The sequence below is a fragment of the Fusarium oxysporum genome, chromosome V (assembly GCF_013085055.1).
Source record: "Fusarium oxysporum Fo47 chromosome V, complete sequence".
Lineage (NCBI taxonomy): Eukaryota > Fungi > Ascomycota > Sordariomycetes > Hypocreales > Nectriaceae > Fusarium > Fusarium oxysporum.
The window spans coordinates 1430718-1447192 of NC_072844.1; the positions used below are offsets into that span (position 1 = coordinate 1430718).

General features: G+C 48.2%; 7 protein-coding genes across 7 annotated transcripts; 2 read left to right on the top strand and 5 right to left on the bottom strand.

Annotated features, from left to right (window-relative positions):
- Positions 1-133: 133 nt before the first annotated feature.
- On the top strand, positions 134-1756 carry FOBCDRAFT_34301 (uncharacterized protein). Its single transcript, XM_031183731.3, has one exon. The coding sequence runs from the start codon at positions 455-457 to the stop codon at positions 1634-1636; it is 1182 nt and encodes a 393-aa protein (XP_031039373.2). The 5' UTR covers positions 134-454; the 3' UTR covers positions 1637-1756.
- Positions 1757-1763: 7 nt separating this feature from the next.
- FOBCDRAFT_34304 (uncharacterized protein) lies at positions 1764-2889 on the bottom strand. Its single transcript, XM_031183732.3, has 2 exons — positions 2325-2889; positions 1764-2279 (listed from the first exon to the last, which is right to left on the bottom strand). Exons 1-2 carry the CDS (start codon positions 2808-2810, stop codon positions 1845-1847), a joined length of 921 nt encoding a protein of 306 aa, XP_031039374.2. The 5' UTR covers positions 2811-2889; the 3' UTR covers positions 1764-1844.
- Positions 2890-3118: 229 nt separating this feature from the next.
- FOBCDRAFT_222985 (uncharacterized protein) lies at positions 3119-4197 on the bottom strand. Its single transcript, XM_031183733.3, has 3 exons — positions 4004-4197; positions 3553-3917; positions 3119-3502 (listed from the first exon to the last, which is right to left on the bottom strand). The coding sequence occupies exons 1-3, from the start codon at positions 4050-4052 to the stop codon at positions 3320-3322; spliced, it is 597 nt and encodes a 198-aa protein (XP_031039375.1). The 5' UTR covers positions 4053-4197; the 3' UTR covers positions 3119-3319.
- Positions 4198-4479: 282 nt separating this feature from the next.
- Positions 4480-6522, bottom strand: FOBCDRAFT_222986 (interferon-related developmental regulator-domain-containing protein). Its single transcript, XM_031183734.3, has one exon. The coding sequence runs from the start codon at positions 6091-6093 to the stop codon at positions 4735-4737; it is 1359 nt and encodes a 452-aa protein (XP_031039376.2). The 5' UTR covers positions 6094-6522; the 3' UTR covers positions 4480-4734.
- Positions 6523-8667: 2145 nt separating this feature from the next.
- On the top strand, positions 8668-11378 carry FOBCDRAFT_222987 (uncharacterized protein). Its single transcript, XM_031183737.3, has 5 exons — positions 8668-8970; positions 9038-9246; positions 9302-9486; positions 9533-10020; positions 10069-11378. The coding sequence occupies exons 1-5, from the start codon at positions 8943-8945 to the stop codon at positions 11184-11186; spliced, it is 2028 nt and encodes a 675-aa protein (XP_031039379.2). The 5' UTR covers positions 8668-8942; the 3' UTR covers positions 11187-11378.
- FOBCDRAFT_160961 (Afadin and alpha-actinin-binding-domain-containing protein) lies at positions 11336-13797 on the bottom strand. The gene is made up of 2 exons (XM_031183739.3): positions 13481-13797; positions 11336-13437 (listed from the first exon to the last, which is right to left on the bottom strand). The coding sequence occupies exons 1-2, from the start codon at positions 13661-13663 to the stop codon at positions 11542-11544; spliced, it is 2079 nt and encodes a 692-aa protein (XP_031039381.2). The 5' UTR covers positions 13664-13797; the 3' UTR covers positions 11336-11541.
- A 726-nt stretch (positions 13798-14523) lies between these two features.
- FOBCDRAFT_34323 (ribosomal RNA-processing protein 7-domain-containing protein) lies at positions 14524-15795 on the bottom strand. Its single transcript, XM_054704571.2, has 2 exons — positions 14805-15795; positions 14524-14596 (listed from the first exon to the last, which is right to left on the bottom strand). Exon 1 carries the CDS (start codon positions 15769-15771, stop codon positions 14830-14832), a length of 942 nt encoding a protein of 313 aa, XP_054560546.1. The 5' UTR covers positions 15772-15795; the 3' UTR covers positions 14524-14596; positions 14805-14829.
- Positions 15796-16475: the final 680 nt, after the last annotated feature.

Below are 16475 nucleotides of genomic sequence, written 5' to 3' on the forward strand. Positions count from 1 at the left end.
AAGTCCCCAGTCAGTCTCTCAAGCTCTTTCCATATAATATTGTCGTCCAAGCTCTCCACATTCCTTATCTTATCGCAATCCTAGATCCACTCATGATAATCCTCAGAAAAAAAGTTGCTTGACAACCCAGGAGATCCGGCCCGCAACAACACGACATTGCATATCGGCCTTGCACTTGCACTACGCTAAAAGGAACCTGCAGAACTGACAACTCAGTGCCCCCCTTTAGACTTTGTGCTGTTGTTATTGGCCCTTTGGAAGTCAACAGAGAATCCACCGCTCACACAGCAGCTAGAAGAAAATTCGTGGACCCTGGCAACTACAGCAAATCTGAGGAAGTTGAAGAAAACACAAATCTCAGAATCTCAACTTTTGAGAGTCGAAGTCCGTTCCTGTTCTTGTTACTGTTTCTCGGTCCTCCCCTTCAAACCAACTGTACAAATATCATCTCACAATGTCTGGTCAAACTCCCGCCTGGAAGAAATTGGGCTTGAAGCTCAAGCAACCTTCTGATGCATCTGAGCCCAGCCTTGGGCACCCAACCAGCAGGACCAGCACAAGCACCCAGTCAAGTACAAAGAGAAAATTCGACGCCCCGCCGCCTTCCAATTCCTCTCAGGTTGCTAAGCGACCACGTCAGGATGAAGCCACAACAAGTTGGAATGCACCAGGACAGTTAAAGAGGCAGAAGTCAGTCACCTTTGCCGATGCACCACCCAACAACCACTTTGTCAGGACACCATCAAGGCCCGTTAAACAGAGCAAGGCCAAGAGCAAAGGCCCCGCAAAGAAACCCAAACCCCAGGTTCCTACTGATCTCAAGCCTGCGCTTGAATACTTGAGGCTCTGGAAGACAGCTCGCGATAGCTGGAAGTTCAACAAAAACCACCAGTCAAACCTAATCAAGCACGTTTTCGATGCCGATGGAATCCCCGCCTCTGATATTGAAACCTTCTACGACTACATCCAAGACTTGAAGGGCTTTGTGAGGATGCGACTGCTGGAGAATGCTCGCGAGGTTAGGGACCAGGACCAATCGGATGGAGCAAAGGTGTTCCCTGAGGGAACCAAAGACCTTGAGGCTACTCAACAACGATATGAGGAGGTCCTTGCTAGAATCCTTGAAAATCACCCAGTGGGAACTAAGAGAAAGGGCTTCACCGAGGTCGATTACCTCTCGGACTCAGAAGAGGAGGATGTCATCATTCGCCGACTTGTGAAGCGCATGAGAGCTGAGCTTGTCATTGATGAACTTTCCGATGGCGAAGACACTGAGGCCAGCATCGCATCATCACAGACCATCACTGCAAGCGATAATAACGTCACATCAACTACAGATGCAAAGACCGTGAAGATCGCCGACGGCGTTCCCGGAAAACGTCGACGAAAGCTCCGTGTGAATGTCGAAGACAGCGATTCCAGCAGTTCCGAGTCGGAGTCGGACTCTGATTCCGATAGTGACTCCGACACCAGCAGCAGCGGGAGCTCGTCATCGTCCGAGGACGAATCTGAGAATGAGGCCCCGGCACGACCTTATCGACAGCCCGGTGAGGAAGATTCGAGCGATTCCTCGTCTTCCTCGGATGAGTCAAGCTCTGGCGACAGTTCGAGTGAGGATGATTCGGACTCTGAGTGAGGATTATGATACCCGTCTTTGATGACACAGGATTAGGACGAAGGCGGAGCCGGATAGACTGTAAAACCATGTTCACAAACTAATTTTATCGACATACCTACGCATCATGTTTCAATGTATGTCTATTGGCATATTTATCTGTGGACGTAAAGAGAGGCTCTAATGAGCGTTGCAATGGTATATGTTATTTAGAGATCATCGTATTCCTTTAAGCATACAACTTGGTGAACCCTTCGTTTGGTGGTTGAAGCCAATTCTTATCATCATAGTCCCTGTCTTGACCTTCAATGATATGGAACGTGTAAATAATTCGTCCCTTTTGACTGGTGTTCTTCTCGCTCTTATGCAACAGGTTGCCGTGAATAAGGACTAGATCACCAGCCTTGACTTCTCCAGGGACATACTCATGTTGTCCGTCCGGCGCTGCTTGTCCGTAGCCTACTGCTGCAGGGAATTTTGGCCCATCATTGTCTACCATCTCTGTACCCACATTGCCTGCCTTGCGAACGAGTCTTTTCTCAACTGGTGCCCAGAGATGTGAACCAGGCAGGAAACTTAGACATCCATTTTCAAGCGTGGCATCTTCAAGTGCGTACCAGAAACCGACCGCCGATGGAGGGTTGGTGTACAAGAAAGTGCTATCCTGGCGGATGTTAGTCAGTCATAAAACAGCATCAGGTTGACATACTTGGTGGGGAGGCACGGCGCCTCCTATTTCTGGTTGCTTGCAGATAACCATGCTCTGCAGACACCGAGGGTCTTTGAAGCCAAGGCTACGTGCCACAGCAGGTGGGCTGACCTTGCTTGTATCGTGGTCCAGAAGACGAGCAAATGGAGGCGATAGAGCGTGCAAGTAATGGCCAATTTTGTTAACAGCACGGGCCTTGGGCTTGGTGAGTTTTCCATCGTCGTCAAAGGCGTCTTCCTCGAAGAAGAACCGGACCTTATCGCCTGAAGTCAGGAAGTAGTCGTCACCAACATGGTCACGTTTCTCGCCGGTTGAGAAACGTGTGAGAGGGTGGTCATCTAGCGAGAAAGTTTCGAGAAGATTGTGAGTTTCGTCGAGTAGAGATTTGACAGTTGAGCTGGAGAGGGCGCCAGGGAGAATGAGGTAGCCATCGCGGTTGAAGGTGTCCAGTTGATCTGGTGAGAGACCTGGGGTATCAGTAGTCATGGTGTTTTTATTTCAAGGAGTTAAGTAGTGCTTGGGTATAAGTTGAGGTGATTTATCTTTATCTGAGCCGAGGTTGTGTGGGATAAGTTCATGTTGATAAAGAGTCGAAGGTGGGGAGCTACATATACCCCGCCTGCATCACCACATGCCTCATACGGTTATACTAACTACGACACACACAGCAGTTGTATCACTAAGAGGAAGATTGTAAGCTGACTTGATTGTTGGCTCTCACAGTTCGGATTTTGACTACCAACAGACACAGCTGCTTGTGATGATTATACGTCATGGTTTCTAGTCACATGCAATCGGCGAAATAATCTATCGATTTACTAAATCTATTTCAAGGTAGCTACAGCAGAGCCCCTCGTATCAGTTCAGGTCAGCATCTTGAAATGTACCAGACATCTAACACCAGTGACTCTTTATTCAAAACCAAAACACCTGCCCATGAGAACATCAAACGAGAAAATATGCACCAAACCCAAGCATTAGTTATTGTAGACTTCCTAAGCATCGAGAGGGTCCGACAAGAAATCGTATCCTTCCTCGGGAGGAAGAAGGTATGCGGAGAAAGCAATACCAGTGGCAGTCAGAAGACAAATAACTGCCGCGGTGGTGCTGAGGTAGAACGACGTATCGAGCGACCACCCAGGAATATTGAACTGATCATCATGATCATAAAGATACGCCTAGCATAGATTAGTTTGTATCCAAATACTTCCGTAGCAGACCAACTCACCACGATAGAAATGGCCACAAATTCCATAACAGAAATCAATGTCAACATGCCAGCGGCAAAAGGCCATCCAGTCTCGCGCTTGTATTTCCCACCGCACATGATGACAACAAAAGTCACCAAACCACCCAAACATAAGAGAGTAGCAAATGATGCTAGAAATCCAACGGTCCTCCACATGGAGCAGAAGTATCGTTCACCTCCTTGACAGAGATCCTTGGGAGGGAATGGTCGACAGTATGGATCATCCAACGTTGAACAGCTCTTGTGTAAACCGATATGTCTCTCGACTATCTCGCCGGTGGCCGAAGTAACGGAGTATGTTACCCAGTTGGGGAGCCATATCGGGATTACTATCATGACCGTCGCTATTGTTTGTCAACTTGAGATGAACTAGAACCGGGCGCATACGTCATTGCAGGCGCGTGCTGTGGCAGAAAGTCGGAAAACCTACCAGCTACAAAGGCCGCCAGGGCCGAAGTGTATACCGAGACTCGCGTCATGGTGTATATTGCAGTTTATTGTCGAGTTTGAATGAATTAGATTGAGGTTGTGTGGTAGGCAGAAGAAGAAATGTCGATGCCTTGTGGTGGCCTGCCTTGAAAACAGCCCAGTTCATGTGCCAGGATAAGTGCTACAGCTTATGAGTGGTTGATGCCAAGTTTCATTAATTGGTTTGGCGGGGATCAAATTGTGGCTTAGTTTGCGATGCAACCAAAGATAAGCGACCAATAGAATTTCACGATCCATGTGTTACGAATTATTGAGAAGAACTGAATGATGTCTCATGGGAGAAACAAGCCTCAAGAGGTTAATGCGATGGCTTTAAGCCTTAAGCGCTAACTTATTCCCATAAACACCAAAAATTATCCTCTTCTTTAAGTAGAAAATGACAACACTCAAATCATCACCAAGCAAGCATGTGACAAATGACTTTGAAGACGCTGTATTGATAGAGATGTCAGGCAAAATAAACTCATCAAACATCGCCGCTTGAAAGAATGCGACAGAAAATCACATTAACACAATCATCCATTCGTCTATTCCGACAATATCGTCGAAGACCGGCCAAGAACATATGCCCTTCTGGAAACCCTCCATGTAATAATCCCCCAGGTATAAAGTCTGTATCAAAACACCCGCAAAACACCCAAACCTCAAAATTCCCAATGCAATGCAGTTGTCTTATTTCTTAGGGGACTTCTTAGCAACTGGTCCCTGGTCGCTAAAGTCGGCGTCACTTAGACACTCAGCAACGACAGGGTTGTCAAAAATGTGCTTTTGTAGGTGTCCTCCAAACAGAAGCCTCATCATGTCGATTCTGGAAGAGAGTGACCACGAATCGATCACGGCGACGTAGTTGCCGAGGCGAAGTTTGTGACGGTATCCAAATTCAATGACACCATCCTCATTGGGCTTGGAGGTTGGGCGCTTATCGCCCTTCTGAGGTGTATAGCCAGCTGACGAATATCCTGGTCCGACACCCTTCTCGAGTGAGGTGATAGCACTCATCAAGCTATCTCGAAGGTCTCGGCGATCCTTCTTTGATACTGATTTGGAGCTCTGCTTGGCGAGCTCTGACATGCGACCTGTGAGCTTCTGTGGGTTGACGGGAAGATCCCAAGATTCTCCTGTCTCTTCCTCATGGTTGCGCGCCGCCTCAAAAATGAGTGCAATGCAGGCAGCGGCCTGAGCTTGAACACCAACATCAACGCTGTCAAGCTGTTCGTAAAATCCATCCAAAGCCATGGTGGCGGCATATGAAAAGTCGTCCACATGGCTAGCAACAAAGGCCCAACCTCGAAGAGCAGCCGCAACAATAAATCCATTGTCATAGGAATCAATATTGTCTCCATCGGATTCAACAATAGCGTATAGATAGTCGAGCAGCTCAAGGGCCTCCGTCTCACCACCGCCGCCATAAAGCACAGTAAAGCACAATGCGTAGATGCCAAAAGCCTTGCATTCCTCATCATCGTCGTCGGCAATTATCTGCTTGAGAGTTCCTTCGGCATGTTCGTAAATGTTGGCGTCCTCTGAGGAACTAAGAGTCAGAAGATATGCCTGAAGGTAAAGTAGTCGCTCTCTGGCTTCCATGCCGCGGTTGGCGCCACGAATGAAAAGCTCTGCGAGTTCGTTGGCCGACTCATCAAGCCACTCGTGGGTGGCAGGAGCAAATCGATGTCGCAAAACCTTAATGTAGAGTTCCAGCAGTTGAGTTCGCGCATCGCTATTGTTGTGCTTGCGATCCTGAAGTTCTTCCATGAACTGCTTGGCGTCGAATGTATTGGTGCCGTCTTCGTTGGTGTCGACTAGAGAGCTTCCGGAAGCAACGCTCATGGTATCGTCGTATTCGAAGTCATCTTCACTCTCGTCAGAAGCAGCCCGGCTTGGGGCTGCGGAATGCGCGGGTGACGTAAGAAGCGAAGCGAAAGGAGAGCCTCGAGGAGTCAAACCAGCAGAAGCACGACCTGACTTGATGGCTTTCTTTGATGTGGTCTTTCCGTCGCCTTTGAGGGCCTTGACTCGAGCGTGGTTCATCATTTTGCCGAAGTCTTGGCTAAGTCCAAAAGTGGTTTTGTAAATGCGAATGTGCAAAAAGTACTGAGGTTAATCGACGAGGAAAACTTGCAAATTTTGAATATAGGCAAGTTTATAACGATCAAATGATCAAAAGCTGTGCAGCAAGTAATCCTCGTCTAGCTGAAAATTCTGTCACTTGGGTATAGTTTTGGGTCTGGGTCGACTGATGTGTGTGTAGTAGGCGGAGGTTCGTGTTACTTTATAGGCGTATCGAGGCATAAAGTCCATGGGGAAGTTCGCGCGACAATATTAGGATTCGGAGATAGGTGTTAGCAAGATGGTTGCACCTGAATTTGAGCAAAGTAAGGAGAGAGAAGAGAAGGATGTGGACGGACGGCGATAAATATTTGTTTAAAGCCAGCGAGAACCGGGTTGTGGCGTGGCACCAGGAGTGTGAACTGCCCTGTGGACAGTGGAACAGTCCGGGTGGAACATGGATCAGGCGCCGCTGAGAAATTCCAGCACTTTTGGTGGCAAATCATTAGCCGTGAAGCTTAAAGTGCCTTGAACATGCAGGTGCAAGCCAACGGTTGAGGGGGTTTGTGACTCAGGGGCTTGAATATTACGTTAGGCCACATGCTAGATGCTTCTGGGTATTACTGGCATCTGAGGAATCTCATGCATTCTTGTCATTTAGTTCATGAGGTTCGAAGTATATATCACATGTTTGTTCCAATACTTCAAATGACAGCATAGTGGGTAGCCTCCCCAGAATCCACTCACCCGCTTAGCATTCTCCACTTGAATGACCCTTGTCTCGGTCAGCGTCATCGATCATCTAACTCGCTTAGTCCCTTGCTGATATGTCTTAATCAGAATGTTGTCTTGGTGCCTGAGCAATGTCGAATCACACTTTGAAGTTCAAACTTCTGAATATGATTTCGCAACTTAAGAATACCTTAAGAGTATGAGAAGTGGTGTGATGAGAAGATCCAGCTGGGCGAGCTCCCTCCGAGGTCAAATGTGGTTAGGAAAAGCGAATGTGAAACCTGAGAAACGAGAAATCAACCGAAGAGCTTCACGTTGAATGTTAGTAAGCGCCAATCACTCTAGATACTGATACCCGTGTCAATATTCATTGGTTGGTTGGGTTAGGCAGCACCGGCTTGTTGGCTTGAGTCAAGGCACAACAAGATCGCATAAACCGAGGCTTGACTGATCTCGTGTGGAGATGCAATAGGTAGGGCTAGACTGCAATAGATCTGCATATTCATCAATGGAATTCATTACTGATGTAAACAAAGTATCACAGACAAGATAGAAATCCTGATCGAAACACATTGTGCAACTACCTGCCTTGGCTGGCTGAACCACGGAGAGTTCTATGCGAGCCATACAAAGATGCTCTCCTTGCCTGCGTCTCGTTTACGAGCACCCGGTAACTAAAGTCCTAGCTTCACAGTGTATCATGCTTCACTTAAAAGTGCAATCGCACCCCTCACCATGTTAGAAACACCCAATACTATGCGGCTCAGACTCTCTTTATTGATATTTTCTGAGGGTTGAAACAAAACCAAGCTGACATTTATGCGGACTGCTTTGCTGACCACTTCAGCTTGGCACCCAACCCTATGACCTTATCATTCTAGGGGAGGCAAGAAAGCTTAGGACCTTTATCCTAAGTAATGAAAATACTTAGGAAAGTTTAGTGTATATTATTAGGTCTTTAGGCTAGTTAATTTTGGCACTATCATTTTCACTCGAGAGTCCGCATGTTTTCTTTATCGGTATCAACAAGCAATCAAAATGGCGGTGCCCGAGTATCGTGGTGAAGGTGCTCGTATCAGGTTCATGCAAGTGGTTGAGTTGGCACAGTGGCTAACATTTCAACTCACTGCCTAAAAAATAGCAAAATGGCGTCAGGTGGTAATCTTTGGCACCAGCGCTATCAGAGGCGGTTGATACAGTGGGTGCGAGTTGGCTTCCAACGCCCAGTTTACACAGTTCAACATTGATACGACTCTTGCACTATTTTATCCATGACCTCTTCACTCAAGCCATCTTCTCATCGGTCCGATTTTCCGCCTTTGCACTGAGTTTTGTTTGGTCTACGGGATTCATCGAGGGCTGTTAGCTTTGCTTTGAGAAAATCAGTAGTTCATATGTTGGTGAAGTGGTGTCAGATCACGACTATCACTTCAATCAATACTCAGGTCCAGGGTGTTTCGGCAGTGTACAGTGCGACCCACTTGAAACAGCTGCTATTAACACCTAAAAGCACTAGATCCAGCTAGACCCTGAAACTGATAATACTGCTTCAACATCAGCTGTGATACCTTGTTCTTGCTGAAAAATACACCAGATACTTGAAGCAATTTCATATCTTCTGAATTTTCTTGTGAGCAACTTACTCACAATTAAACCCAGAACTGAAGGTTCCGGCGGGGTTTCCCTTCACCCCGCGAAGTGGGGCAGCAGTACAAGGTCACTGCCGTAACAGGCAGACGGGACAGGTGACAGCCCACAGGCAGCGATAAGCCCCGCCACTTATCGGAGCTAAGGTACTTACAATGCCTGCATCACCTTCCGGACTTCCCAACACCTCTTACCTTCATCTGTGTTGCCTTTAACTTTTATCTTTCAACCTTTCTCTCGAACCAAGAGGGTATCCCCTCTTCGACAGGGCTGCTCTTTGTTTCGTCGTTAACCTCGCACAACTTTCGGGTTTGCCCTGCTCACATCTTAAGAAGTGGGCCAGCGCAGGTAGATGAGACAGTGTGTACCGCAAACCATCAAGAGCATCATCACACAATATCATCTTCACTCGAGAGTCCGCATATTTTCTTTGTCGGTATCAACAAGAAATCAAAATGGCGGTACCCGAGTATCGTGATGAAGGTAAGGCAATACCCAAACAACAGAATAATCATACTCCTTGGACCTTGATGATCACTAACATTCATAGTCTCCATCACACTCTCGATCGCTGACCCCTCGCCTAGCTTCTCATTTCCAACTCGTCGTATCTTTCTCAGTAAAAAGAATCCGACCATCGAAATCGGCCGAACCAGCAAAAGAAATGGAGCTTTTGAAGCTGCTAAGAGCAATGCTTGGTTCGATTCACCAGTCATGTCTCGAAAACATGCACTCTTCACCCTTGACGCCGACAAACAGGTAAGGTTTATGGAGGCAAAACTCTCTAGTAACTTTGTGTTAATTTTTCATCTAGAAACTTTATGTCAAGGACACGGGTTCTCTTCATGGGACCTATAAAAACGACGTTCGCCTCGAAACGAATGTGAATCATGAAGTGGCCAGTGGTGACAAGCTCAAATTTGGTGCTTTCATTGAACGACCCCAGGATAAACATTACCCTTGCGCCATGATAGTCCGTCAGACGTACGGGTCCATCAAGTATGTCATCTTTCAATATCTCATGTCTCCTTGCTAATTATCTTAGCCCCGACCTGCGCGGCAATAGCTTCCGCGTTCCTGAGGATAGCGATATCGAATCTCTAATCAGTGACGAAGACCAAGTGAACAATAGCTACGAGATTTTGCGCACAAACAAATTTGTCCCTGCCAGAATGGCTAATTCATCTTTTGGTCATGGTCCGATCGACTTGACAATAGATGATCATTGTCCTTTTTCCAATATTAGGGATGGAACTGAGGCTTTCGACAACTCTCCACACATTCTAGAGATACCTTCCCCAAAGCTGCCAGAACCTGTTTCTGTCTCGGGCCACGAGTTCTCCGATCTGGAGGAAGAGCCTGAAGAAGGGGAAAACGACTTGTCACCAAACTCTATGGACACAGACGACTCTTATGGTGGCATTTCAGAAGATTGCCAGAGTATCGACTATGCAATGTCATCCGTTGCAGGGGACTCCATTGTTGATGAAGAAGAAGACTTTGCCGAACATGACGAGTTTGAAGAGGAGCAAGGTATGTTCATGGGGTACAGCGCTCTGGACCATTTTGACCATTTTACAGTCCACACTCAGGAACCTGCCCCTCAAGGGAACGGTCATTTTGAAGAGGCTACTATCATGGCATCTGTAATGAGTGAGAAACCCGAAAAGACCCCTGCGCAGCCCTTGGCCAACTCTATGAGCACTCAAACCCGGGATGTTCCTCAGCAACTCGATAGTGCCAACCTCATCCAGTTGGACAAGAGCCACTATACATGGAAATCAGATCTTGCTCCAATGATGTCGATCAATGGCACGTCGCCCCTGAAGCTTCCCCCAATTTCAGAAGCAGTCTTCGACACATACAACCATGAGATGATCACACACTCTACCGCTGAGGTTGTCGGCAGAAAACATGGAAAGTACGAGTTCTTTGCTGCTAGAGAAGCCAATGCTGCAGCTGCCCGCGCACAACCTCAACCTCGACCCATCGACCCCGTCCGTCGGGCACCAGCCCTGGAACAATGTCTCTTGCGGGCAGAGATGGAAAACAAAACCCAAGTGCAACCAGCAGATGAAGTCCAGCAGACCACAGATGAAGTTCAACCTCGCGCTTCCGATTTGGTATCTTCTGGTCTTAGATATCTGGCAACGCCCCCTGAGCACGTCGAAACCACCACCACATCTGTGGAGCCAGAGTTGGACGACTCATCCGCCTGGGCTTTTCAAGAGAGCAAGAAGTCTTCTGGTATCGAAGTCACAACCGAGACAACTGAGAAGGTGGTGGCCCAAGAGAATGACGCAGATGTTGTAGAGGACGGTGATGCCCAGCCGGCTGAAGCTTTAGAAGCAGCTGAACTGGTCAAACCAGTCAAAGCCGTGGAGCCAGCGAAACCGGTCGAAGCCGCAAAGGCAGCTGAACCTGTGACGATTCCGGCACCAGAATCCACTGCAACCAAGAGAAAGGCCGAAGAAATCTCTCAACTTACCACTGAAGAACAAATTTCTAACGACCGCCAATCTCGCCGACAGGCGCACCGCAGAAGCAGGATGCAGTCGACTGCAAGGCCTCGCCACACTGCAGCATTGGGACCCCCACCAACCAAGCGTCTTCGTCGTATGGCAGAAGCAGTCGGGTACGTCGCCCTCGGAGGAGCTGCTGTCATGTCGGTGCTTATTGCTACGGCGCCCGCTCTGTAATTTACAGACAGGACACGCCAGTAACTTATGAAATTTTATTGGAGTTTACGAATTCGGAATCAAGGACAGGGAGTCGGCTGTTTAGTTCAGTCAATCTTTTGCTTTTCCACTTGCTGGCTTGGGGAACGAAAGGCATGTTGTTAAGGGGTATTTTAGTTGCGTTTATATGAATCTACACGTTTCCTTCCACAACTAGCAAGCAGACCGTTCTCGCGTGAAGTATGATAAAATGCCATCCAGCAGAAATGTATTAAACTTGATCCCTTCTCGGGTTACCGCTTCTCTGCACCAAACGCCAGACCCATATTGCCCAAGTAAGCTTTCCAGGATTCCGCCCGTCATTGACAAATTCTCATTACTGTACGCTTCCATTCATCAAGCTTTCAAGCTCCCAAGGACTCAACGTACTTCTACGTCGCGATGCACTCTTGCTCATTCGGCGCTCACGGCGTCGTTTTTCGGGCTTCAGCTGATCATCAGCCGATACTGGGTCCCTCTTTACAGGATCGACATTCTCAAAATCATTTGTCTTTTCGGTTTCGTTTGTGGATTCGGTAGCCTGGTCAGGCTGAGATGAAGTAATGGTTGGTTTCTTGACTCCACGAGTTCCACGGGCAGCTCGAAGTTTGGCTCGAACACGAGCAGCATCGGCCTCACGCTCTGAAGCGGCCAGTTTGGCGGCAATAGTCGCCATAGTGAGAGGACTTTGCTGAGGAGCGGGATCGATGTTTCGTGGGAGGGGGAGACGTGATGCTGTTCGACGAGGGGAACGGCTGGGTGAAGTTTGAGTCTCACTTTGGTCGTCGCTGCTGCGGTGGGAGCTTTGGTGTCGGGGAGTAGACATCTTCATCTCGTTAACCTGAGGAGCAGTTTCCGGTGACTTGACAAGGAGGACTTCATCAAGTGAGGAAGAAGACGACACGCGATCGCGAGGTTCTTGATCATATCTGACAGGAATAGAGCCTCCTTCTGTAGCAAGATCCCATGTGTTTTCCTCGGCAATTGTAGTGAAATCTCCCTTGCCATGTTTGCGTGGTTGAGAGCCTCGGTTTCCAGCGGATGCAGAATCTTTCAAGGGGCTGAGCTGGGGAGGCTCTGGTAGTGGCGATGAGTCTGGGTCTGGGTGGTAGAGGGGAGCTGCTGTGGACTGTTGAAGGATTTGCACATTAGGCTCCTCAACGTCATAGTCGTCGATGGGTATGTTTTCGTCGTAGTCAGATTCGATATCACTTTCCCGGTCAACTTCATCCTCAGGCTCTGACTCCGGGACGAGTTGTACGCGAGGGGAACAGCGCGAAGGGCATGGCGAGTCGATAACATCCATCTCATCCTCGGGCTCCTCAGCAACAGCAGAAAGTCTGAGAGCAGATGCGTGCCTTGTCTCCTCTACATCTCGTACCCTTACCGGACTAAGACGCAGTCCCATCTGAAGTTCTTCGTCGCAAATCGGCCGTCCATTAGCAGCCATACGCTTCCGCCAGCCATCGATCAGATGAACCGCCTCAGTCCAGCGACTTTCCATCTTGACCCAACCATCCTTGAGACGGCTGATTTCCTCTTCTCGAACCATGACCTCTTCAATTGGCACGAACGAGGGGTTCGTTAGGATAGTTCGCATGTGTTCCAGCACAGAGTCCAGCTCCGAAGCCATATCCTGCCACCCTTGCTGCTGAATAACAAGGTTATCCTGGTTCTCATTGTTCCACCCACTCATGTCCCGCAGTTGCTGCATCGTCTTGCGCATTATGGAAAGAATAGCTTCGTTTTCTTCACTAAGATTTTGAGCCAGGTTGGCCAAGAATGCATTTGTTTCGTTGCGCAGATCATAATCATCTGCTGCCGTGGTGCCTCCGCGACCTGTCGACTTTTCCTCGCCAACATCGCCTGTGACGAGGATTGAGGTTACGCTGGGGTTTGCTCGGGATCCCCGTGCACGTCCAGCTTCGGCGAGCTGTTTCTTTAAGGTATCGATTTGGCGGTCTCGTCTACGGACGTCTGTTGCGCATGCAGCTCGTGCCTGGGCGACCAGTCCCTTTGTGCGGGCGACTTCTTCCTTTAAACCGCGTATGGCGGCGTCTGCCGACTTCATTTGTGTTTTGAGAGCAGCCTCTGAAGCTTCCGCAATGTCTAGCTTCCTCTTTGCCTCGGTATGTTTCTCCGTGAGTCGCGCGATGTCGTTGGTATGTTTGAGGTTATCGGCGCGTAGGGTGCGCATGGTGGTTGAGAGAGATTCGCGATGTTCTGCATCACGCTGTGACTGTTAGTTGTATCAAGACATATGAGAGCTAACGTACATCTCGTCGGAGTATTAGATCGTTTAAGACGCTCACGATCCGTCCCATCGTAGCTCCAGATTCATCGCCATTGAAGGCCGCGCCAGCGAAATCAATACTCTGGCCATCGCGAAGTAAACCTCTAGATAGAAGCTGATTGTTGATATACAGCGATGCTGTACGAAGATTATCGGTATCGATCATTGTGATAGGCGAGCGAGTCCAAAGTTGATACACATATCCTCGATTCTTGAAGAGATTGACTTTTTCTCATCAATTTCCTGCGCAAAGGTACTAGTACTATCCCTCCTGTATAAGTGTACAAGCTTGTGGTCCCTTTAATTGTTTTGGTGGGGAGAGCTGGTTGCTATGTGGGGGAGCAAAGTAAACAATGCGTCCGCCAATGAGATCCCTGTAAAAGTGAGGCGGGCCTGAATGAAAGACCAGCCAGGGTCATCCTTTTGACAAGACAGCGCTCGACAGGTGGCAATGCAGATGATCAAGTTTTTTTCTGTTTTTAGGTGAAAAGTGAGGGTTTTGGAGTTTGCTGGTGAGGGTCGTTGTCTGGGTCGACAGTCCCACCTGTTAAACTAGAAAGCCTCGACGAGGATGCTGATGGGCCGAAATTGGGCATGTTCACAGCATACAGCCTAATCAAGGTATGGGTGAGGGGAAAGATGTGGTCGAAAAATGGCCAAATGTCATAGCAATGGTGTTGTGCATTGTTTCCATGGACAACTTGACATTGAAGCAGACATAGGTAACTGCTGGCATAACATGCACTGTCAACTCAAAATCTTAGTCTGAAACATGGTCGAGCTCTGAAGCCGCACTGATTCTATATTTTCTATCTCCTCTTTCTGACAAGGTCCTCCCCGTCTTGACAGCTTCTTGGTCGAGGCGAGACAGAGTTAAAACGTGGTAGAAACCAAAGGCCCGAATGTTGCCTCGTGGCAAAATTTGCATCTCCTCCTGGACCCTTATCAGACTTAAGGGTGTTGATCCGAGCGGCGATGACGGGATGTGTTGGGTCGCAATGGTCAGAATACGAGAAGCCAGAATGACTCGGGTATAAGTTGCGCGTCAACATGGATATCTTTGAAACAGTACCCTTGTGTAGACCGAGCTTGACATGCTCTAGAAACAGCTACGCTTGTCAGTGAGGTCCACGGATAGAGTCTGACAGAATATGGAACAATGTCTTTGTCTCAGACAAATTTGAGAAGATTGTAACGCGGTTGTTTTCGGCACCCAGATGGGAGACCAAAGGCCTCGCTACCCCATCATGTTCGATGGCCCCGCGACGTCATCATGAAGACAAAAAAGGAACACCATCATGACTTACATGAACCGTAGCTTTACCAAGCGTCTCATGTCTCTGGTCGGAATTTGCCCCTCTTTTCCCGCATCGCTTCCACCTTTCTCTTATCCTCTTGGAATCTCTTCATCAAAGCCATCTGCTCCGCCTTGCGTCGCTCTCTCATTTGGAAGCGGTAGAAGTCCTTGGTTTCAGACTTCTTCTTGGTATCCCTCTCGATCATTCTGCGCTTGGCTTCCTCGGCCTCGTTTCGGCTGGCGGGAGCGGCCCGTCCACCGCGAGTCACTGTAACGAAACCATCCTCGTCTGGCTCATTGCGCAGTCGCTTAGCCAGCTCGATAGCCTCCTTCTCCTTGCGGTTGAATGCAGTGAAGAAGGCGTGGACAGCCTTTTGGGTGGCTGGCTTGTCGACACGCGAGAGTTGCAGATGCGATGCGATCCATGATGAGCCGAGGGAGGGCACGTCGTCGGAGAGATCGCTACCCCATGTAGGATACTTTTTACTCTTCTGTAGCTTTGCGATAGCCTTGAGGACTAGTTGCACACTCTTCTCGTCTGCGAGAAGCACAATTGCTGTGCTGCTGCTGCGTTGCACGCGCCGCGGCCAGATCTGCGGTAATTGCGCAGCTTCCTCTTCTCGCTCCCGCTCTTCTGCCTCAACGTCGCCGCGTTTTCTCTTTTTCGCAAAGCCTGCAACTTTTGTGGCTTGCGCAGGATCAATAGGTAGCAGCGTCCGTGATTCGTCTTCGAAGGTAATACTCTCAAAGCGCCCAGCGCCTACAAGTTGTGTAAAGACAGCGCGAAAGTGAGGTTCTGTACTGTCGGCGGGAATGTTCTTGAGGAATAGACTTCGTGAATCGTTGGCGGTAGGTATCTTGGGCGCATTTTTCCGTATACGAACTTCGTGAATGGCGGTCTCTGGGTATGACGGTGTGGCGGGGATCTTTATTGGGAGGACGGAGAACTGGTCTCCGGTTTCTTCGACGGGAGACATCTTGATCAATGTGGTTGATGAGCAACTGGAGGTTTGGAGTATTGATGAAAAAAAGTTTAGCCCCATATCTGATTAAAACAGTGTTATCGGGGAAGTAATTCGCACAGTTCACTTACACGAGAGGACAGGGGTCTCTGTCTTGAAAGTGCGCTCCAAGAAAACTTCAAACCTAGACAAAGGGTGCCAAAATAAACTCATCAAAGGACCCCTCAGCTTTTGATAACTTACCTAAGTCTTGCGGTCATTTATGATCGAGGCCCTAAGTTTTGTTGCCTTCCCTAGAATGCCTAAAGCTATCAATAATTTATTGAAAATTCTCAAAAGCTTGGAAACTACCATCATAACTCTGAGGATAAAGAGTCAGGCGCAGATTAAAGTGTAGGAGGTTGCTTTAGTTAGAAGGGATTCCTCATTCCGATAGAAGAATGTTTGTATTTCTTATTCTTACATAGTAGTAGATATCGACTTATGCATTACATAATAGCTTCTTTCTCCTTATGTATTCTCTCCTTTAGATTCTTCCCACATGCTTATGAGTTACTAAAGCTCGAAGCAATGGGTGGCCGAGATCATTCCCTTATCAACACAGGCATTACGAAACACACTACATAACTTCGATCAAGTACCATTGTTGATAGCATGTCCAGTTGATGGCGGACGATAACCTACTTTGTAAACTGTGTAAATTGGATTCTCTAATATAC

Excerpts from the sequence above, each read along its gene's own strand:
- FOBCDRAFT_160961 (XM_031183739.3), bottom strand. The coding sequence starts at position 13,663 with ATGATCGATACCGATAATCTTCGTACAGCATCGCTGTATATCAACAAT. Across the intron at positions 13,438-13,480 it reads ATCTAATACTCCGACGAGAT|CGTGATGCAGAACATCGCGA; the intron begins GTACGTTAGCTC and ends TAACAGTCACAG.
- FOBCDRAFT_34323 (XM_054704571.2), bottom strand. The coding sequence starts at position 15,771 with ATGTCTCCCGTCGAAGAAACCGGAGACCAGTTCTCCGTCCTCCCAATA.
- FOBCDRAFT_34304 (XM_031183732.3), bottom strand. The coding sequence starts at position 2,810 with ATGACTACTGATACCCCAGGTCTCTCACCAGATCAACTGGACACCTTC. Across the intron at positions 2,280-2,324 it reads GCGCCGTGCCTCCCCACCAA|GATAGCACTTTCTTGTACAC; the intron begins GTATGTCAACCT and ends AACATCCGCCAG.
- FOBCDRAFT_222985 (XM_031183733.3), bottom strand. The coding sequence starts at position 4,052 with ATGACGCGAGTCTCGGTATACACTTCGGCCCTGGCGGCCTTTGTAGCT. Across the intron at positions 3,918-4,003 it reads CCTGGCGGCCTTTGTAGCTG|CGACGGTCATGATAGTAATC; the intron begins GTAGGTTTTCCG and ends GACAAACAATAG. Across the intron at positions 3,503-3,552 it reads TTGTGGCCATTTCTATCGTG|GCGTATCTTTATGATCATGA; the intron begins GTGAGTTGGTCT and ends AATCTATGCTAG.
- FOBCDRAFT_34301 (XM_031183731.3), top strand. The coding sequence starts at position 455 with ATGTCTGGTCAAACTCCCGCCTGGAAGAAATTGGGCTTGAAGCTCAAG.
- FOBCDRAFT_222987 (XM_031183737.3), top strand. The coding sequence starts at position 8,943 with ATGGCGGTACCCGAGTATCGTGATGAAG. Across the intron at positions 9,487-9,532 it reads CAGACGTACGGGTCCATCAA|CCCCGACCTGCGCGGCAATA; the intron begins GTATGTCATCTT and ends TAATTATCTTAG. Across the intron at positions 10,021-10,068 it reads CGAGTTTGAAGAGGAGCAAG|TCCACACTCAGGAACCTGCC; the intron begins GTATGTTCATGG and ends ACCATTTTACAG.
- FOBCDRAFT_222986 (XM_031183734.3), bottom strand. The coding sequence starts at position 6,093 with ATGATGAACCACGCTCGAGTCAAGGCCCTCAAAGGCGACGGAAAGACC.